Source organism: Zootoca vivipara, chromosome 1, assembly GCF_963506605.1.
Source record: "Zootoca vivipara chromosome 1, rZooViv1.1, whole genome shotgun sequence".
Lineage (NCBI taxonomy): Eukaryota > Metazoa > Chordata > Lepidosauria > Squamata > Lacertidae > Zootoca > Zootoca vivipara.
Genome location: NC_083276.1, coordinates 30,746,673 through 30,767,123, shown reverse-complemented (window position 1 = coordinate 30,767,123; position 20,451 = coordinate 30,746,673). Strand labels below are relative to the sequence as shown.

General features: G+C 44.6%; 1 protein-coding gene across 1 annotated transcript; it reads left to right on the top strand.

Moving 5' to 3' along the window:
* The first annotated feature begins 1,841 nt into the window (after positions 1 to 1,841).
* Positions 1,842 to 9,786, top strand: VRTN (vertebrae development associated). The gene is made up of 2 exons (XM_035118569.1): positions 1,842 to 2,076; positions 7,723 to 9,786. The coding sequence occupies exon 2, from the start codon at positions 7,756 to 7,758 to the stop codon at positions 9,784 to 9,786; it is 2,031 nt and encodes a 676-aa protein (XP_034974460.1). The 5' UTR covers positions 1,842 to 2,076; positions 7,723 to 7,755.
* The last annotated feature ends 10,665 nt before the right edge of the window (positions 9,787 to 20,451 follow it).

Here is a 20,451-nt window from a genome sequence, read left to right as displayed (position 1 = left end):
TGTGCACTAAAATTTGTTGAAGAGTGATGTGCTTTCTCAAGAAAAACATACTGTACCACAAATGCATACAAAACATCAAGTTGGTTGATAAGCAGACTATGTTTCTTCACCATGCAATGCCCAAACCTCAAAATCAAGAGACAGAATATGCTTATCTCAAATCTAATGAATGAAAGACCAATGACAAAAAATGCTAACTACTTGTTTATTCATTGAGTTCCTCATGTATCTAGTAATCCGCATAACAGAATGACTCAGAGTGTCTTTTGTGTCTTTTCCAGCTCCTATGTTAATTACTAACCTAGCTGATTCAGCGCTATCCTTGCCTCTGAAATCTTAGTAGTCTCTCTGTGTGAGCTGCATAGCACATTGAGTCCTTGTGTAGGCACTGCTGCAATAAACATTTTTATTATTAATAATTATGATAATGAAAAGTGTTCTCTATCAATAATGTTTCACTGACCAAACTGTTCAAATCCTACAAGGTTCTGTCTCTACTGATTTTAAAGCACCGCACTCCTGAGTTCAAATGGTTTTTGCTTTATTTTCCATTTCAAAGTGTTTTACAATCCTTATTTTGTCCACCTGCACAGCAGAGTTGGGCATTAATATTTTACATTCCTAGATCTTATACAGATTTGTTCAAAGTGACCTTGTAAGACCAAGGCTGTGCAAGTATCTGAACGCAAGCCAATATTATATTTTGTTTTCTATACTACATGGGATCTCAGTAATAATTTATTTAAGATCCTCATAATCCAATCTGTTATGTGATAACCAAGTGATGTTCTCCCTCACAAATTTCTTCCAGCACTCTTAAGTCTCTATATACCAATAACATATTCAGAATGATGATTATATGCTATGATTGAAACGACAACCCCTCCCAACTAGTCCAATTTTAGCATTTGTTCTATGCCTCAAAATGCTTACAGGCAGCTCTGTGACAAGCAGATTCTTATGTCTCAGCAACCAAATCTCTAGTTATTCCCAAGAAAAGGAACTTGCTGCAGTATAAGGGTTCAGGGCCAGGAGCCCAGTAAGGGTACATATATTATTATTTTCATAACTAGAACCCAGAAAGGCCTAACTTCAAATCCCTCCATAGTTGTGAAAACTCTGGATGGACTTAAGCTATTTGATAGGATGGTGCAGGGAAGTCTTAAACTGGGTCAGACCTTTTCAAAACAGACCTTGCAAAAAGAGAAAGAAAAATCCAGATTTAGGGTTAGAATAGACACTGGCTATATATTGGTTCTGTTGCATTGCTGAATTACCACTTTAATTGAAGCCAGAGCAACTACAGCTATTTTGAAATGATTCAGGTTTGCATTTTATAAAGAAACAGGATGAACCAGAGCAAAAATACACTTTAGGTGGACTCCTTATGCATTTCCTGGAAATGCAAGGCTGTTGCCAATTTGTTTTCCCTTCTTCAACCAGAATGAAATCAGTTTTGTTATCCTGTGCATGTGTGTTTTGAGTCAGGTACACAATAAAGTTATGATTCTTTGCTTCTCCATTTCCTATATATTTGCAGAAACAATGCAGTATGAGCAAGTACCAATATTGTGTCGAAACCAATTTCCCTTTACATAGTTTCTACCTATGAGCATAATTTCTCCCTACCAAAATCCCTTTTCTGCCTTTGCATTTTGGCTTCCCTCCCTGCCACCACTGCTTTTTTTTTTTTGCTCAGGTTCTGACAACAATTGTGATATTTTAACATTGGAAGTGCTTGTCTCTTTAAGCGTCTTCGACAATCGCAAGGATCACTTTAACTTTGGAAGTGACCCCTTGCATCTGCACTCCTTTCATCTTATAGACAAGAACACTTGGGGATGGACTATTTCCTGGTGGGGAGGGGGAGGGGTGGAGCCGAGATCCTTTCACACAAGTCAATCACTCCAATTGGTTCACTCCAGATTTGAAACCAGTTCTAGTCTGAATGTGGGACACAGGCTCACAGCTGAGAAAGGGGAGCTCGCTACGCTTCCTGCTCCAGGATTTAAATGTCCAGGAAACAGCTTTGCAGAGAGAGGAGGAAGGAGCAGGAGCTGCTTAATACGGATTGGGGTCAACACCAGGGCTTTGCCCAACAAGCAAAGGTGAGTTGGAGGGAACTTCCGAAGTCTGCAAACCGGTTTCTGGAGAGAACGCTAAACCCCTCCAAAAGACTCAGCTGAATTCCAGAAGAGTAGGCCAGTGCAAACTCAAACCCAAGGAAGGCTTGAGCATCAGCCAGGTTATATAATGAGGGCTGCAAACCTTGGGAAATATGCTTCCTAAGGTTGCAGGTCCCATGAACTCGGCAAGGCTGAGTAAATATGCACAGAGTTGCGCTGCGCGTTATTACCTCCCCTTGCTTAATTCAGAGTCGCCTCCATTTGCTCCACGCCTTTGGTTTGCTGATCCAAATTACCCCCCCCCCCGCACTCCCTCTTTCAACTTCTCTCTCCAAGAATAGTCTTTTTTAAAACAGGATCTCATGAAGCAACTTTTGGCTGCCCTCTGCTAGGTCCCGCCCCACAAACCTCTCATTATCTCTTGAGGTGAGCAGGGAATCCGTCTTGGGGTTAACCCCTGGGCAATTTCCTTTAGGTCGCTGTTTTTTTTTAAAAAAAGAAAACCCCGTTCATGTTTTTCCTTTCCTTTTCCCACTCCCTTTTTATTGATGCCCTTATGTATCTTGAACTGGGTCACAACCGCTCATCAAGCTCATTCCCAAGTTTATTCATGTGCGTCCACCATCTTTGGAAAGATGGCTTCTCCGCGGTACTTTAGGACGAGCGAGACTGGCCGGCAGAGGGGGCACAGCGCTGGTTCTTTGGCTGGGCTGCACTCATGACCTCATTTAAGATTGTCCTTGGACTGGAAGGAAACATGGGAGATTTTTTCCAAGGCCCTGGCTGCCTGCGATCTGACTTCTGCGCTGTTGAATATCTGGCGGGATCCAGCAAGAATAACTCTTAACACCTGCGCTATACTTTTTTTGGATTCCAACTTAGAATGCTTGCGTGGACTCAGAGAAACTTTGGGAGTCGAAATGTTCTCTCTCATTTAATTTAATTCATTATACGGTACTGTTTTGTACTGCCTCTCCACCTCTCATGCCAAATCTGCAGCGGATGAGATTACCCCCCCCCCCCATTTTTTTTTTAAATGCAAGCCTAACCATGTCTACTCAACTCAAAAACTTAGTTTGTCTTTAAGGTGCTACTGAAGGAATTTTTTTATTTTGTTTCGACTCAGACCAACACGGCTACCTACCTGTTACTCAAAAATTAGTCCTATTGACGTCAGTAGAGCTTACTCCTAGGTAAATGGGGTTAGGATTGCTGTCTTAGTCCCACAGAATTGGATGGGACTCCTGAGCAAGCACATCCTGATGTGGCTGTATGTGATACAGTAATTTTGGGGAAAATATAAAGGGGTTGTGGCATTAGGTTCCATTGGCACAATTCTGTTTTATCATTTATGTGAGTTAGAAAAAGTGAGCTATACAAACTGGTGGGTTGAAGTAAAGTAAGGGGTAAACTAAATCAACTTTCTCAGTTCACACTTCTAATGAATAAAACATAGTCCTCAAAGATGCTGCAGGCTTTGCCTTTTTGCTGTGAAAGATTTAGCATGGCTATTCTGCAATACTATGACCAGGTCAAAAAGTAATGTCAGCAGTAGTGCTCAAGTGTTCTGAAATGTAGTACTTATTTTTTAGCTTTGGATTCTACCCCTGACTTAACATGAAGTTTTATTGGCAGCTTACAATAAAAAAGTAAGAAATAAAGTGAACACAGGATAAAGCATAAAACCAAAACCAAAAATCTCCAATTGTGGCACCTCCTCTCCAAAAAAACAAAAACAAAAAAAAACAAACAAAAAAAGGCCCAGACAATGGAAATTATTTTAAAGGCTTGACTAAAAGTAGGAAGGTGTCTAGTTCACCTGTACCGGTATTAGCTGGAAATGGTACCATTTCCATAGGAAAGTGAAATTGAGAGCAATACTATAGTTTCAAGTTTCATTCTTGGATATGTTCAACATGAAATAATAATAAAAAAACACTTTTTAAGTGTTTTCATTGTGTTTTCTATATCTTCTATATTTAAGAAAGTGTTGAGCATCTGACAACCAAGTAAAATATTTGGTTAGTTCACTGGTCAAGTATCAGCATGAAAACTGCTGTTATTTAAATAAATAAAACCTTAATGTTAGGTGAGGTGTGTATACATGTGCAATGATTGACAAAACAGCTCTTCTCTTTCACTTTAATCCTAGAACATCAGTGTCAGCCTTCAATTACAAAGCTATTTTTTAAAGGCCAGCTAGCAGCCACTATTCAAAACTAAATGTTTTTTTAAAAGGCATTTTTCTTTGAAAAGAAGGCGGCAGACCAATCCTCTCTAGGCATCAGCAGTCAAATGATGTTCAGCTGATAATATTTGACCAGTTTGATTGGCAGGCCCACCCTACCTCATGACAACTACAGCAATATTATCAGCATGGGTGAAATGGTAATTTGGGTTTTTTTTTTTAAGGCAAAGGGATTTATACTTGTAGCATGAAAAGTATACAGTACTACTTAGAAGTACACCTACTGCAGAGACTGTTTTAATGGTTAGATTGTTCAGTGTGTAAAAGAACTAGTCAGCTGACTAGATATAGGCATGCTTTTGAGGAATAATGAAGGGTAGTCGAAAATACAAAAGGGTAGGGAAGGATATACAGCCATCCTAAATGGCACCCCTGGCTGGATCCCTGGGGTTAAAACATTGCAATATATTTGAGTGCCATCTTTTCCTAAGAGAGAGAGAGAGATGTTTCGTTCACTGCTATTGGCACTTGAAATGCCTTTTAGGGAGGAGGGGGGGCTGATAAATGAATAAGACATCCACCCCGAACAGAATTGGATGTTTCAGTGTGTGCAGCGACCTATAGAAGTGTGTGTGCCTTGTGCTGCCAGTCGTGCTGCTGTTTAATGTCTGAAGGGTCGATTGCATATTACACACTTGACAGGGGAGTCAAGCGTTGTTGCATCCTGCTTCTTGGTCTGCTGCATTCACCACTCTTACCAAGCTATTGCAATAATGAACTTTTAAAAGAACCTTAAGATCTGTATACCCTTCTGTAAAGGTAAAGGGACCCCTGACCATTAGGTCCAGTCATGACCAACTCTGGGGTTGCGCGCTCATCTCGCAGTATTGGCCGAGGGAGCCGGCGTATAGCTTCCAGGTCATGTGGCCAGCATGACAAAGCCGCTTCTGGCAAACCAGAGCAGCACATGGAAACGCCGTTTACCTTCCCGCTGTAGCGGTTCCTATTTATCTACTTGCATTTTGACATGCTTTCGAACTGCTAGGTTGGCAGGAGCTGGGACCGAGCAACGGGATCTCACCCCGTCACAGGGATTCGAACCGCTGACCTTCTGATCAGCAAGCCCTAGGCTCAGTGGTTTAACCACAGCGCCACCTGGGTCCCAATATACCCTTCTGTGCCTATGCTTTAATTCAGGCTTCCTCCACCTCGGCCCTCCAGATGTTTTGAGACTACAATTCCCATCATCCCTGACCACTAGTCCTGCTAGCTAGGGATCATGGGAGTTGTAGGCCAAAAACATCTGGAGGGCCGAGGTTGAGGAAGCCTGCTTTGATTAATGCCCCAAGAGATTCAGGAAGAATAGAGAAGCTTTAAATACCCCCAAAGTGGGCCTGCATGGAAACGAGAGTAATGTCCCTCTGTACTGGGAAGAACGGGATAAAATTTACAGATATCCAGGATTATTTTGGATAATATGGGAAGTGATACTGACAACTATGAGTTTGAATTGATGTGACCCTAAAAAAAATGGCAGTATTGTGACATGAAGCTTTAAATAGGTTCTAGTGTTCCTTGTGCCTTTTGTCTGGGAGCTATGATGGCGAACCTGTCGCCCTCTGGAGGTTACTGTTACTTAACATTGGTCATGCTGGCTGGGTCCAATGGGAGCTGGAGTCTGAGAACATCTGGGGGGCCGCAGGTTCCCCATTACTGTTCTAGAGCTTGCTGCTTGTGACAAGACTTTTGTCCCCAAACCAACCTCTGCAAATATATATTTTCCCAGGACTCCTTTGAGACCCTATTCTGTTGCTGTCTGAATGCAGATTTTAGTGCTTCTCCCGGTAAATATAAATAAAGGTTGCTCGTGCCTTGCAGTAGGTCCTGTTTCTCTTCATTATTTTCAGCAGAAGGAAACAGGATCTGCTATGCAAATATTTTGATCTTCTATGCTGGGTGCTAGGGCCTAAGAATATCTGAGACGGAGGAGACTGGGAGTGTGAAATATAGCACCATATGAAAATAGGCTTCTGCAGCGTGTAAAAAGTCGGGAATATAGTAGTACACACTGAGGTTGTCTGTTGAAAGAAGGCTTGCTGTTCTAAACAGATTAGCAATTAAAAGGTGCAATGAGTAATTAAGTAAATAAAACACAAACTCAGATGTGAAGGCAGCCCTGTAGGCAGGGTGGAACAGATGGGTGCACTGCCCCCGGATCTGTGCTTAACCCCTCCCCTCCAAAATACGTTTTTGGAAAATTTTGTTTTTAATTTGTGATGCGACATGATGAAAGCCTTAGTAACGACAATGCATCACCACAGGAGCAATTAAAGAATAGGAGCCTCTGAAAAAAACAAGGGAATAAGGCAGGCGAGTTTGCAACAAAAACTTCATATGGAGGCTCCTGAATAGTCTACTAACTCAAGACTTCCCCTTACTGCAGGTGGATTTTTCATGATCACAATTGCCCACTTAAGTGAAACTGAAAAAAACAGCCTATATGGTCATTGTGGGCTACATATAGATTCCACCCATTGTATTTTTCTTTGCTCTGCTTTTCAGTATCTGTTCTGTTCTCTACCCAGCCAGGCATTTTTTGTTTGCCTGCAGTATGAATTAAGAGTGTGTTTATTATGCAGTTCAGGTGAAATAAAAAGAAAACTTAAAAGTGATCTGAAAAAAATATCTCCCATGAGTTCCCCTTCACTCTTTTAAAGCACTCATTGTACTCACAAGCATGGTAGCAACATTTTATTCTTTTTATTGAGTACTTTGTGGCAAAGGATGATGATGATAATTTATTAAATTTGTATAAAGGATGAAAAGAGCCCTAGAGGAATAGAAACACTTCTGTGCACACTACAATAAGCTGGCTGGCTGGCCGGCCACTCAGGCATAATTTCTGATTTTCCCAGTGTGTGCAGCTTAGCAAGAGGCCTTTTCAGGGTTTCTAGGCAGGAAAAATCAAGCCAGTAAGCAGTTTTTAAAAAACCATTTACCTTCCATAATTCCTGGACCAGTTAAAAAGTTCCTCCTTGATTGCCCAACAGTAAGGAAAATCTAAAGGTCAGGAACAAAACTAGAAGGAGGGACTCTCAGGGAAACGTTGGCTTTAGACCAGTGGGGGGCCAGATTTTGGGGCTGCTGCAAGACCTGATTTCATAGAAGCATAGAATCACAGAATTGTGGAGTTGTAAGGGATCTCTTGGGTCATCTAGTCCAACCCCCTGCCACAGCCATCCCTGGGTGGGCTTGAACCACCAACCTTCTGGTTAACAGCCAAGCTCACTGACCCATTTATTTTTAACCAGAATACTGACCCATTTATTTTTAACCAGAATACAAGAGTCTCAGTAACTGAGGCCAAATGCCAAAAAAGTGCACGGGGAAATGCTGAATGTGTGACAGTGTCATTGTCTGAACGCTTCTGTGGTTTTCAGGATGATCCAGCGACACCAGCTGGTGCAGTCTGTGCTTCAGGAACTGCAAGAGGCGGCCGAATGCTTTGGGCTGGAGGGACTCACCAGCGCAACCCTAGAAGCCGAGAGGACTTTGTCCTCGTTCTCCCTACCTGGCTACCGTGAGAGGCCGTTCCAGGAAGAGCTGGAAGTGGACCGGGTTGCAAAAAGCCTCTACCCAGAAGATGCTCCCTGCAACATGCTGCCTTTGGTTTGCAAAGGCGAAGGGAATCACCTGTTTGAGGCTGCCAGTGTGCTGCTGTGGGGGAACCCCAGCCTAAGTTTGGAGCTGCAGGTGCGCACAGCAGTGGAGATGTTGCTGCACAAGCAGTATTACCTGCACGGCATGATCGACTCCAAGGTGATGTTGCAGGCAGCTCGCTACTCCCTTTGCACGGAGGAATCCCCTGAGATGACTAACTTGCCCGTGGCCATCCTGGAGGCCATTTTTGATGCGGACATCAAAGCCACCTGCTTCCCTGGCACTTTTGCCAACATGTGGCACGTGTATGCCTTGGCATCGGTGCTGCAGTGCAACATCTATTCCATATACCCAATGAGCAACCTAAAGATCCGGCCGTACTTCAACCGACTGATCCGACCCAGGGGGTGCGGCTTGCAAGTTTCCACGCTGCATATCATGTGGTCAGGGCAGCAGCTCTCGCCCCAGCTATTCAGAGCTCAGCACTTTGTGCCTGTGGTTGGCCTCGAGGAGCTGGAAGCCACAAGCCCAGCTCCAGAGCCTCCCGTGCAACCGGTGAATACCTTGCAGCTGCTGCCTCAGGATCCCCAGGTGACTCATTCGAACCTACGCGAAACGTATAGCATCACCAAAAGTACTTTCTATCGATGGAAGCGCCAGTCTCAAGAGCACAGGAAGAAGGCGGCTGCCAGATTTGCGGCCAAGCAGTTCCTGCAGTCCTGCTTCCGAGAGGGCAAGGTGGTCCCTCTCCAGCACTTCCGACAAATGTTCCCAGAAATCTCTCGCTCCACCTACTATGCCTGGAAGCACGAGATGCAAAGTGTGACGAATGGCAGGGCCTCTTCCCCTGTGGAAGTTGTGCTGCCAAAGGATCCTCAGGTGCACAAACTGGAGAATCTCCCGGCCGGCAAAGACGGTGTAACAAAGTCTGAAGGAGGCCTAGGGTCCAAAAGCCCGCTCTTGAATTCCAACCAAAATGGGACTTCCATGCAAGGAGCCAAGTCTTACCTGGAGAGGTGCATTTCCATGAATACTGTTCTGCCCTACAGGAGCTTCAAGTGCTGCTTTCCTGGCATCTCCAGGTCCACCTACTACAACTGGAGGAGAAAGGCCATCAATGAGAACCCCAGCTTCATGCCTTCTCAGCCTGTTTCTGTCAACCAGAACCCCCTTATGAACAAGAAGCCGTTCCTGCCATTCAAGCCAGGGAGCCTCCCTAGTGAGAAGATGCTCAATGGACACCACCCAGGGCCCCGTATTATCATGCGCATCAAGCCATCTCTATACAGCTGGCAAAAGCACCTTCGCAACGTGGCCAAGAAACGCATCTGTCAGTGGAAAATGCCCTTCTGCAAGTTCCGCCTGCGCTACCCAAGCATTTCTTCCACAGCCTATTGGTTTTGGAGGAAGAGCGGCAGCCAAGCGACCAAGAAACGTGGCCTTACCCCAAACGGGCTTCCCGAAAGCTTTCAACAGGAAACCGCTGAGACTAGTGGGAAGGCAGAACTTGAACTGCGCCCACTGCAGCAAAAGGAGAGTGCTCTAGTGCTTGTAGACAAGCAGCCTCCCAAGCCCTACAGTGCCGTGATACCAGGCTACCAAATGGCAGAGAACAACAGCATGTTTGTGATGGATGTAATTGCCACGGCTCAGTTCAAAGCCCAGGCCAAGCTGTTTCTCCAGCAGCGCTTTGAGTCAAAGACCTTCCCAACGTACAAGGAGTTCAGAGCTCATTTCCCCTTGACAGCACGTTCCACTTACTACATGTGGAAACGTGCCCTGCACGATGGACTGACGCTGGTGGATGCCTGAGGCTAGTCACGACCCTTGCCAGTCTGCTGTTGGAAGTTGCTGTCATCTCATCAGTGGGAAACGCAACCTCTCTTTAAGTAGTTATTTTTGTCTTTTTTATTTTCTTGGTTTACAGAGTTGGAGACCACTTCGCAAAGTCTCAGCCGCTGGAGGAGTGGAAAAAAGGAGGGAGGATGATGGGGATGAGGTGCTGTTTTTTGCGGGGAGCGGGACTCCTGAGTTGCCCATAATGCAATATATGCTTTTCTTCTTCTTAGTGAATGGGCCAGATAAACTTGGTGGTGGTAGAGAAGGGGAGTCTCTGGGATCTCTAATGCTGCTGTAGGTGGACTGTGAAATGTGCCTTATTTCTTTAATGTGATTGTGAGCCGCAATCTTAAGGGCAGTGAATTCTTTCAAGAAAGGAATACAAAGGAAACAAAAACCTAGCATCACCCTCCAGAGTCCTCAAAAAAGGTGGCAGTGACTGGCTCAAGGACAGTAATATTGTACAGGCATCGGATGGCAAATAAAACAAATGCATATCATGTGCTGACAGTGACATATACCAGGAAAACAGAGAAGTACAAGGAGGAGTCTTCAGCAAGGCAGTGAAAGCAGATCAACAAATGATAGACGGATGTCTTGAAAGGTGTGCACTCTGCTAGTGAGCTGGATTGCTGCTCCAGCTACTCCACTCCTAGGCGTAATGTTGCGTAGCATAAAGCTGCAAAATCTCCTGTCAATGTGTGATCCAAGTGGGATTCATTAAAACCTCAAAAATGGAAATAAAAACTGTTGCAGTGTATTATGATAGGGGAATTCTAAACTCCCAAAGCCAGATTTAGAGATAATTTGGAGAGCAGGGCCCAATTTGGAGACATGTGGGAAGGTCTTCTGGGTGGCCGTGCTGACATGATGTAGATTAACCAGACCCAGGTTACGGGAATCTTCCTCTTTGCCTGCTTTCTGAGCCATGTTGAATCTGGCAGAGGCAATAGGAGCAGCCAAGGCAAACACAATTTGGGAGGAAGGAAGGACATGCATGCTTTTCTTCCTGGCACAACCCAACCCACATAGAAGAAGGTGGGCAGCCGTGGCACTGATGTGTGCAATTTGTAGCTCTCAAACTTTGACTATTTCCCACAGTAAAAATGTGTGCTTTTGTTTCAGTTACTCTGGGACATAATAATGCACATTCCAGAAATGGGTGGTCCTCCTCTTTTAAAGCCTTCCGTGCCATGTGCACCCCCTGCTGGTACCCTGAGTCACCCACAAAGCTCCTGTCAGTTTCGAATCATTCGCACATGTGGTTTCTGAACAATACGACATTGAGAACTGTATACATATTCTGCTTTTCTTCTTCCTGGGAGGGAAGTGTGCTACATATTTCTCCTTTTAAAATCCTCCCTGTGCGCATGAGCACCCCCCCCATTGTTTTAGAACAGAAGTGGATGACATTTTTTCTGCTGCCTTTTCTTTTGAGCAGCCTTCCATGCCAGTAGTGGGTGAGTACAAAGGCAAAAGTGGGCAAAGGAACAAACGTGGATTTTACCTTTCTACAGCAGCTTAGCTTTCTACACACACTCGTTCACTCCTTTCTGTTCTCCATCCAAAGCAAGCAAAAAGCATAGTTGGAGTTCAAAGATGCCTTCCAGACAGGCACAGACATTCCATGATGCTGCAAAGGGGGAGCCAGTGAGAGATGTGGCCTGGGAAGAAGGAGTGTGCCTTGGCAGGGAAGTGTGGTCTGGGCAGAGGCCTGGAGGTCACCTAGAGAGGCCTGGAGGACTGTACTTGGCTCCTGGCCTGAATTTCTCCATCCCTGTCCTACAGCTATCAATAGTCTGCTATGCTAAATGCTCGAGCAGGCCAGGGGACGTGGCTGACAAGCCTAAAGACAACAATGTTTAGATATTCATGAAGCATAGAATGTTTCCATATAACTTCTGCCTAATTAGTGCCTATTTGCAAAAGGGTGAGCTGGGTTGAGTTGTCCTTCACAGTGAGCTCCTATACAGTCGTATCTTGGAAGTTGAGTGGAATCCGTTCCGGAAGTCCGTTCTACTTCCAAAACCAAATTGTGGCTTCAGAAGCTGTGGAAGCCCCATCGGACGTTCGGGTTCCAAAGAATGTTCACAAACCAGAACAATTGCTTCTGGGTATGTGGCGTTCGGGAGCCAAAACGTCCAAGTTCCAGGGCGTTCGGGAGCCAAGGTACAACTGTACAAGGTAGCCAACGTGTGGCCCTCGAATATTGTTGGATTACAACCCTGGGGGTGGATGGGGTGTTAGGAGAGGGGTAGTACCTCTGGTGCAAGACAACATCACGCTTCTTCTGGGGTAGTTTGTCCATCTTTGGTCCTCACCCTGCACTCAGCTCTCAACTAGAAGCTATCAGCATGTGACGGCGGCCACACCCCAGAAATGGCTTCAACTGGCCAGCTAAACCAGGTTAGGGTAGCCAATGAGTCTCAATCCCTTGGTGAGTTAGGACTGGCCCTGCATGCAAATGCAGAATCTGGCAGATTGAGCGAATGAGACCAAAAGTGGGTCCAATGGTCAAGAAGGCGGTTTCTGCACGTGCTGTAGAGGGAAGTGAGGGGGCTTGCCAACTTGGGAAGGTAGCCTATCTAGGAGAAGGAAAACTGATCCTAAGCTTCCTCTGCCTTGTGGGACTTTTTCAGGAGACAAAAAGGCTAAGTAGCAAACCCTACACAAATCTGGATTCCCTAAGATAGTTGGATGGCATCTTGCATGCCTCCTTCCTGCAATGCATGTAGCCAAACTGGCACCAAACATATTGCTCTGCCTTCCTTTGGAGTCCAAGAGAGGGGTCTTGTTGTCTGGGCAGCCCAGGACCCCCATAAACACTGCCCAGACTTGTGCCCCAGAGAGGTCACTTGCCCCTGGAGACACACACTATTGTCCCTCGAGGCAGACGGATGCCAACAACTGCCCTCACCCTTGATCATTGACACTGCTGGGGTTGATGGGATTTTGGAGTCCAACAGTATCTGAAGTGCCACAGGTTAGCTACTCTGGCTCTAAAATTTCACATAGTTCTTCATTGTCGAATTCCTAGAATTGTTTTCGTTATTGATACCAAATGGTAATTCTTTTCTTTACAAGTAGAATCTGATCGGACCCAGCAGGTGGCACTCTTGTAGTGCGGGATTGATAAATGCTTGCTGCTGTTTTTTTAAATGCACAGTTCTCTTATTTCCATTTCCTCTCCTGCGCATAGATAATTTCTTATATATATATAAGAAAAGAGAGCTACGTATGTCTGCCTGTTAACAGCTATTGGGACTGGGAATACTGTTTTCAGCGCAGCATTTGTACAGTTCAGCCCAGTCCAAGGAACAACATGCTGTGCTGCTTCCTCCCACATTTATGTGCCCAATAGGGAGCGGAGCTATATTGTGTAGTTGACAATACACTTGGCTGGCTTCCTTTTAGTAAGTGGATTTGTCCTTTTGGGAAAATGGTACATGTTGCTCTCTAGGCTCTTCCCATGATCATAGATGCAGGCTATTAACATGGTTGCAGTCCTTAAAAAGCTTGGGACCAGTTTACCTACGAGATTGGCTTACGCCACATGTGCCATCGAATCATTTAGTGTGGCAGCACCTGCGCTTTGGAACTCCCTGCTTATTGAAATCAAGCTGGTGCCTTCACTGTACTCTTTTTTTTGTCGCCTGCTTAAAACATTCTTGTTTAGACAAGTCTATGCAGCTGCTTAGAAAGTTGAGGTGATTTTAATCAGTTTTGGTATTTTAACTGTCGTATGTTTTAAGGTTGTGTTGTAATTTTTAAAAATCTTTTTGTAAACTGCTCTGAGGTGGTGGTTTTTTTTTTTTTACAATTGAGCTGTGTATAATTTTTATGAAATAAATAAATTTCAGATCTCGGAAGTATGGGAAGCTGTTGCCTGTATGCAGGGGTGCGGTTCGGTACTTAAATGAGATTTGAACCCCAAATTTCCATAAACGGGGAGTGCCTCTGTTTACTATGCAGTGCACTCAGTTCCCCTGTAAACAAAGCTATTTTTAAAGGGAGGGGGTGAAGGAGGGAGAACTGGGCTGCCCCAGCACTGCTTCTGCCTGCCTGTGTCCCAAAGAGAAGAATTGCAAAAGGCCTCTAGGTATGGACTTGCTTGAACTTTGGTCTGTTTCCCCTGGTGCTCTTCTCACAGTCTTGCTGTATTTCATGCCACAGAGAACCAGATGGACACAAAGTCTGCAGGGCAAAGACTAGCTCTGCAAGGGGTGTTGAAAGTGACCCCCAAGGCCCTCGATTGAAGTCTGGTGAATGTGGGGCTATTTAGCTCAGCCTATTCCTTTCTGCTGTGGTTTTTTTACTCTGCCCAAAATTCAGCAGCAAGGAAAAAAAGATGCGGGTCCGATGTCCTTTACTCAGAAATAAGTCTTACTGTGTTGTGTTCGTTGAGCTTTGCTCACAGATGAGCGTGCATTAAATTGAAGCCCATGCAACCTTCCACAATGATGTGGTTTAAACAAATCTGCATGCTTTTGTGTTGCATTACATGGTTCACTCTCCTAGCTGCAAAAAATCTGGCTTCTGAGAGAGTTTCTTAGGCCCAACCATTCTTCAGCATATGTATGCTTTAGCTGAGATTCTTGCATTGCTGGGGTATGGACTAGATGACCCTTGGGGGTACCTTCCAACTCTACAATTCTATGATTCTATATCTTTAAAGGTCTGAGAGTTCCTGGCTTTGTGTGATCATAGCTGCCAAGTTTTCCCTTTTCTCGCGAGGAAGCCTATTCAGCATAATGGAATTTCCCTTAAAAAAAGGGATAACTTGGCAGCTATGTGTGTGATTTTGCCTTTGATCGCAGACCTCTGACACAACCCTCAGTGCACTGTAAGCGTGATTTTTGGCGTCTTCCAAAAACCCAACCCAAACCCCAAAGCAGAGGGGGGAGGGCTAGAAAAGGTGCCCTAAACATAGTCTGCCTCTCTCTTCCCCTGACTGGATTACCGCGCCCAGTGGGGTCACCACCTAGCGGTCATAAAAGACAATTGAACTTCAGAAAACTCGATCTCAGGACGCAAGGGAGAAACGTGCTAAGAGGAAGGCACCCTTGGCAAATCCACACCATGATCAACTCCCGCCTGGAAACCAGTGTCCCCACTGTGGAAGGATGTGTGGATCCAGAATTGGCCTCCACAGTCACTTACGGACCCATTGTTAAAATCGTGTTTATGGAAGACAATCTTACTTGGCTACGAGTGATCGCCAAAGAAGAAGAAGAAGCACTGTGAGCATTAGTATTAAGAGATACTTCAAAGCCATGATGTTTGGAAAAGTAATAGGAGGAATTCTTACATTAAAAAAGAATAATGACTCCTTTTCTCAAGATTATACCTACTACCATGAGGACCAGGAACATAAAAACTTTTTTAAAAAAATGATCTGAGGTATTTCATGCCTAAGTGAAAACAATGGTATTGTGAAAATCCAGGGTGGGGGAGCAGAAATATATATATATATATATATTAAAATGACATTTCTATTCTTTAAGGCAAGACAAAATCAGGGCATCACCCCAAAAAGGCATATGAAGGCGCTTCTTTCTCTTTAAGAAATGCACCTACTAGTGCCATCTTTCCACAGAGGAAGGTGTTTCTGGTTTCAAGCTGGGAAATGCCTCTTGCAAATAACATAAAAGCAACCCTGCAAGGTCAGACCAAACAGAGTTCAAATCCTTGGAAGCAAACAAGAGACAGAACATTTACTTTTGGCTTTCTACCAAACTCCTTTCACTCAGCCCCTGAAACCACACAGAGCCGCCTAAGGGAATCCAACTTTTAATTGATTTCATAGCAGTGTGAAATTGTCTTTTTACATGCTTTGTTCTGGAAATGGCACATATGCTTGGACCCTTAATAGTGCAATGCCCGTTTGCAGTTATTCCAGGTGGTTTCTGCAATTTTGTAAACTAACTGGGTTTACCCCAGCAGGCCCTCTCAGTGTCCCTATTTTTCAGGGACAGTCCCAGATTTACAGATTTGATCCCAGAATGTCCCGCTTTTCCTTAGGATGTACCTATTTTCATCAGAGGAATGTTGGAGAGTGTTGAGTTATGCAGCCCCTGAGCCAAGGAGATAAGTAATTGAGGACTGAGGATTGGAGTGAGCATTCTGTGATCTTATGGCAGTGGACAAAAGTGTATTGTAACTTTGGAATAAATGAAATAAAGAAGGAGATAAGGAGATACAACCTTTAGAAGACCTCTGAAGGAGCCTTGTACAGAGAAGTTTTTTAAAATGATTAATTATGTGTTTATATACGGTATGTTGGAAGCAACTCGGGTTGGCTGGGGCAACTCAGATGGGTGGGGTATAAATAGTAAAACAACAACAACATTTTCATCGGAGAAATGTTGGAGGGTATGCCCCAGGCATGTAAGAGTGTAGCTGGTGCTGCAGAAGAGTATGCGCAGCAGAAAGCCTGGGGGTTGGAAAATGCCTACATAACAGTAAAATCCGCATTGCTTAGGGCTGTGCTACAATATAGGTACTGGAAAGCCATAGTGGTTCTTATAGATGGGCAGAGAGATATAGGACTCAACAGGAAGAAGCCTTTTGCAGCTTTGGAAAGAAGGTGGCTTTGAGCTATTACCAGCAGCACCTTCTCACTCGCTGAGGCTGCCTGCATCAAGGGAGTAATGGGAGTAATTAGTTCCCAGCGACTTCTCACAGGTGAATTCCTCTGGGGGAGCAAACTGGTAATTACTCTAGAATGATTATCCATGTCTGTAAACTCTGCGCCGGAGGCTCTGTAAGTTCATCTGTTTGCTGCAGTGGCAGAACAGCTGCTATAAAATTGACATCTGGACTCCCAAGTGAGCTGTTATCTATTTCTGTATTTTATTTCGCTTGGACCGGGAAAATGAAAGAGGCTGAGTAATCTGACACCTCCTTGCTGCCCCCCACAATATGAGCCCAACCCTTGATCCTACGGAGCCCCACTCCCAGCCAGGCTGGCTTGCTGAAGACTGGAGTGTGCCCATGTAATGTTGGAGGATAGCATATGAATCTGTCTTCCCAGGGATACTGTGCCTTCTCTGCACTGGCTTGCAGAGTTTTGCATCTTCCCCTGGGAACAAATCCGTAACACACATCTTAATATTTTATTTATATGTTTCATAAAATTTATACATCACTTGTAACCCCCCCAAAAACCCCCTCAAAGTGGTTTACAAAAAGATAAGATAAAATCAAGAAAATTTTACACCCTTGTTTTAAAACATAAAAAAAAATACTAAACCAGATTAAAATTATCTCAACTTTCTAAGCACCTGGACAGGCTTTTTGAAACAAGAATGTTTTTAGCAGGTGCCGAGAAGAGTGCGGTGAAGGTGCCTGCTTGATATCAATAGGCAGCGAGTTCCAAAGTGTGGGATTGAATTCTTACAGATGAGGAATGAACATTACGTGGTACCAGTAACAATGCCAGTTCTGCAGATTGTAGCCATCAGATCGGCACATGCAGGGTAAAGTGATCCCACAGTTAATCTGGTCCCAAGTTGCCCAGGTATTTATATACCAATAGTAACACCTTGACCCTAGGCCGGTAGCAAATCAGCAACCAGTCTCTGAGCAATGTTGCAGAATTCTGCACCAATGTGGCAGCTTTTGAATCAAGCGCATAGTAATCCAGCCTTGAAGTAAGCAGCGCATGAACTACTGCTTCCAAGCTTTCATAGTCCAGGAATGATTGAAGCTGTTGTACCAGTCACAGCTGGTGAAAGGTGCTCCCAGTCACTGAGGCTACCTGGGCCCCAGACTGCAAACCTGCTCCTTCAGGGCATGTGGAACCCCATCCAGCACAGGCAACGGACTAATTTCTCATGCAATTGACTTTATCCAAATGTGTTTTCCCGAGGCCCTAAGCAGATGGTGCAGCCATCAAACCTCTCCCTTTGCTATAATTTTTTCACCCTTGCCACATAGAATAACCTGCATCTAGCCATACTAAAAGTGGTTGTGGTCTTAGAAACTTTTTTTGCTTGGCTACTAGCATTGCACACTGGAGATGCAGAGATGGGATAGCACGTATGCCACCTATTTCCCTATCTTCCTCTTACAAGTGGCCTGGTATTCAGAAGAAGTTACAATAAATCCCCTGGGTGATAATTATAGATTACCTTGGCTGGGAGCTAGCATGCACCTTTAAAAAAAAAACTTGGTGGATGCTGCATAGCCTTCTGTTGAAAGATTTATTGTATATTCTCTTTTGCAAACGCACATAGAATTACTTATCACTGTTGTCAGTCCTTTCCTCTTTTGGCATTTAATTATTCCATTATTTTAGTCTGCGTTTCTTCTATCAAGATGTCAAACACATGGTTGTCCCTCATGGATACCCAGACTTGCTTAGCTTCAGAAAGTTTGCTTCATCGCGTGCCTTCAGCCCATGCACAGGGACCCACATGATAGCTCTGTTCCTTTGGGAAATTTCTGGCATCCCAGCCCTACACAAGATCTGCCAAGAAGTAAGCCCCACTGTGTTAAATGCACTTAACTCCCAAGTAAGTGTGTGTAGGAGAATTGTAGCCCAGGCTATTAATTTTGTATTTGAAATATATTTTGAGGCCATATTATTTACAATTGATAATAGCAGGGTAGGAAAAATAGTTGAATAATGTGGACTAGTCATCTGTGCCAATTTTTACAACCACCTTTGGGCAACATAACTTTGAAGAAACAAAAATGGAGGATGGAAAGGGTACATCTGAGTTAAATAGCGGGGGATGACTTGCTTTTGTGAAACCCATGCTTGGTATAAGTGATCACAGCATCCTTTTCTAAGTGCTGACAGACTGACCATCTACTTACCTGTTCTTCGACCTTCCCTGGTATCAGTGTCAAGCTCATTGATTGGTACAGTAGATCATGCATGACAGATGGCCAGGCAGCCTCTGCTTAAAAACTCATTTATCCCAGGAGCATGGTTGTCACCAGGGACCCAAATTTCACTCAGCTACATCACAATCCAAATGTGATGTTTTTCTTCCCCTGCTTTCTCTTACCTCTTCTACCTCCACCTTTTGTTCCAGTAATCCAGAGGAGAAAGTGAATATTTACACAGGATTCGTTCTAGGAGAGTGAGGGAGGGCTGAAACGTAAACAAATGTGACAAGTGCTGGCTTGGATAGCACTTAATTGTAATGTTTTAAATGTTTTAGAGACATGATATGATGGGATCCAAACACTGAAACGTGTGACCTACTTAACCCCCTTTACTTTTGGCAAGGTGTTTTAGACAAATGGGGAAGCACATGAATCTTTCCCTTTTTCAAGACTAAATGCTGACAGGTTTGCGACTATAATGCAGGCTGCAATCCTAAGCACATCTTCCTTCATTTCTGTAATATCTTGCAGTCTTCCTTTCCCTTGGCTCTGCTGCCTCCTCCTGTTCTGTATGCCCATCCTGCTAAATGTCCTTCCCTTTTAGATCTCCACCTTCTCCATCTGCCTTTCTTCAGCATCCTCGGTCTTTTGCCTACTTTGTTGTATTCTTGCACATACAACTTAGCTCAGGCATGTCAAACATGCAGCCCTCCAGATGTTTTGGCCTACAACTCCCATGATCCCTAGCTAGCAGGACTAGTGGTTGAGGAAGATGGGAATTGTAGTCCAAAACATCTGGAGGGCTGCATGTTTGACATGCCTGACTTAGCTTGATAGCCAATTGACAAATTTTGCAGCAGCATAACATAGTGGTGATAGCCTGCCCCAAGTTGCTGCGTTTTGCACTAGCTACAGCTTCTTGGCCAACCTCCAGGGCAACACTACATAGAGCGCATTGCAGAATCCTGGCTGGAGACTACCAGCACATGGATGACAGTGGTCAAGCTATCCTGTCTGAGAAATGGCCATAGCTGTCCTTCTAGCTGGTAAAAGGCACTCCCAGCCATTGAGGTCACCTGGGGCTCCTGATTTTTGTGAATTTGGGTTTGCCACCATCTGGGTCTGCCATTGTCGCATGCAGGCAGTAGCGCAGGAAGATGGGGGCGGTGAGGGTGCGCCGCCCCGGGCAGCGCGATCCCTGGGGCGCTATCGTGGCTGCCCCGCCCCCACAGATGGTGCGCCCCACCCCCAAAACACGCACCACGTCCCTGAGGGCAGCGTGCCTGCTCTCTGCCCCCAAGCTCCGTCACTGCATGCAGGAAGCCATTCTTGTCAGAATGAAGCTGAATGGTCATAGAAATAGCCTGCCATTCAATCCAGACATATGCTGTTCCTGTTGGATAACGTTGCCAGATTTAAAATAAAATGCAGGACACCTTGGATCTGTGTTGTTTAAAAGAAGAGTCATCTATCCGCCATGTTATGTGAAATATGGAAATAAGCAGTAGCCATAATATACAAGCATTTGATGCCCTAAAACGACCCTTTCCTATAACTAGCATCCTTTAACATAAAGGATGTTGGGCAATTTCTGGCGACAGAAGGACTCCTGTGCCCAAACAGATGCACTAGTGGAGACAAATATGCTTCCCGCTGCCTTAGGCTTTGTCTATGCCTCCCTCTCTAGGGAGACTATAGCACCATGACATAAGCTCATGGTTAAACAACTGCATGAAGTCTCTAGACAGTAACAGGACATGTTGATGCCAAGCTTAGATGGTGATTTTCTCATGATTTGAT

Excerpts from the sequence above, each read along its gene's own strand:
- VRTN (XM_035118569.1), top strand. The coding sequence starts at position 7,756 with ATGATCCAGCGACACCAGCTGGTGCAGTCTGTGCTTCAGGAACTGCAA.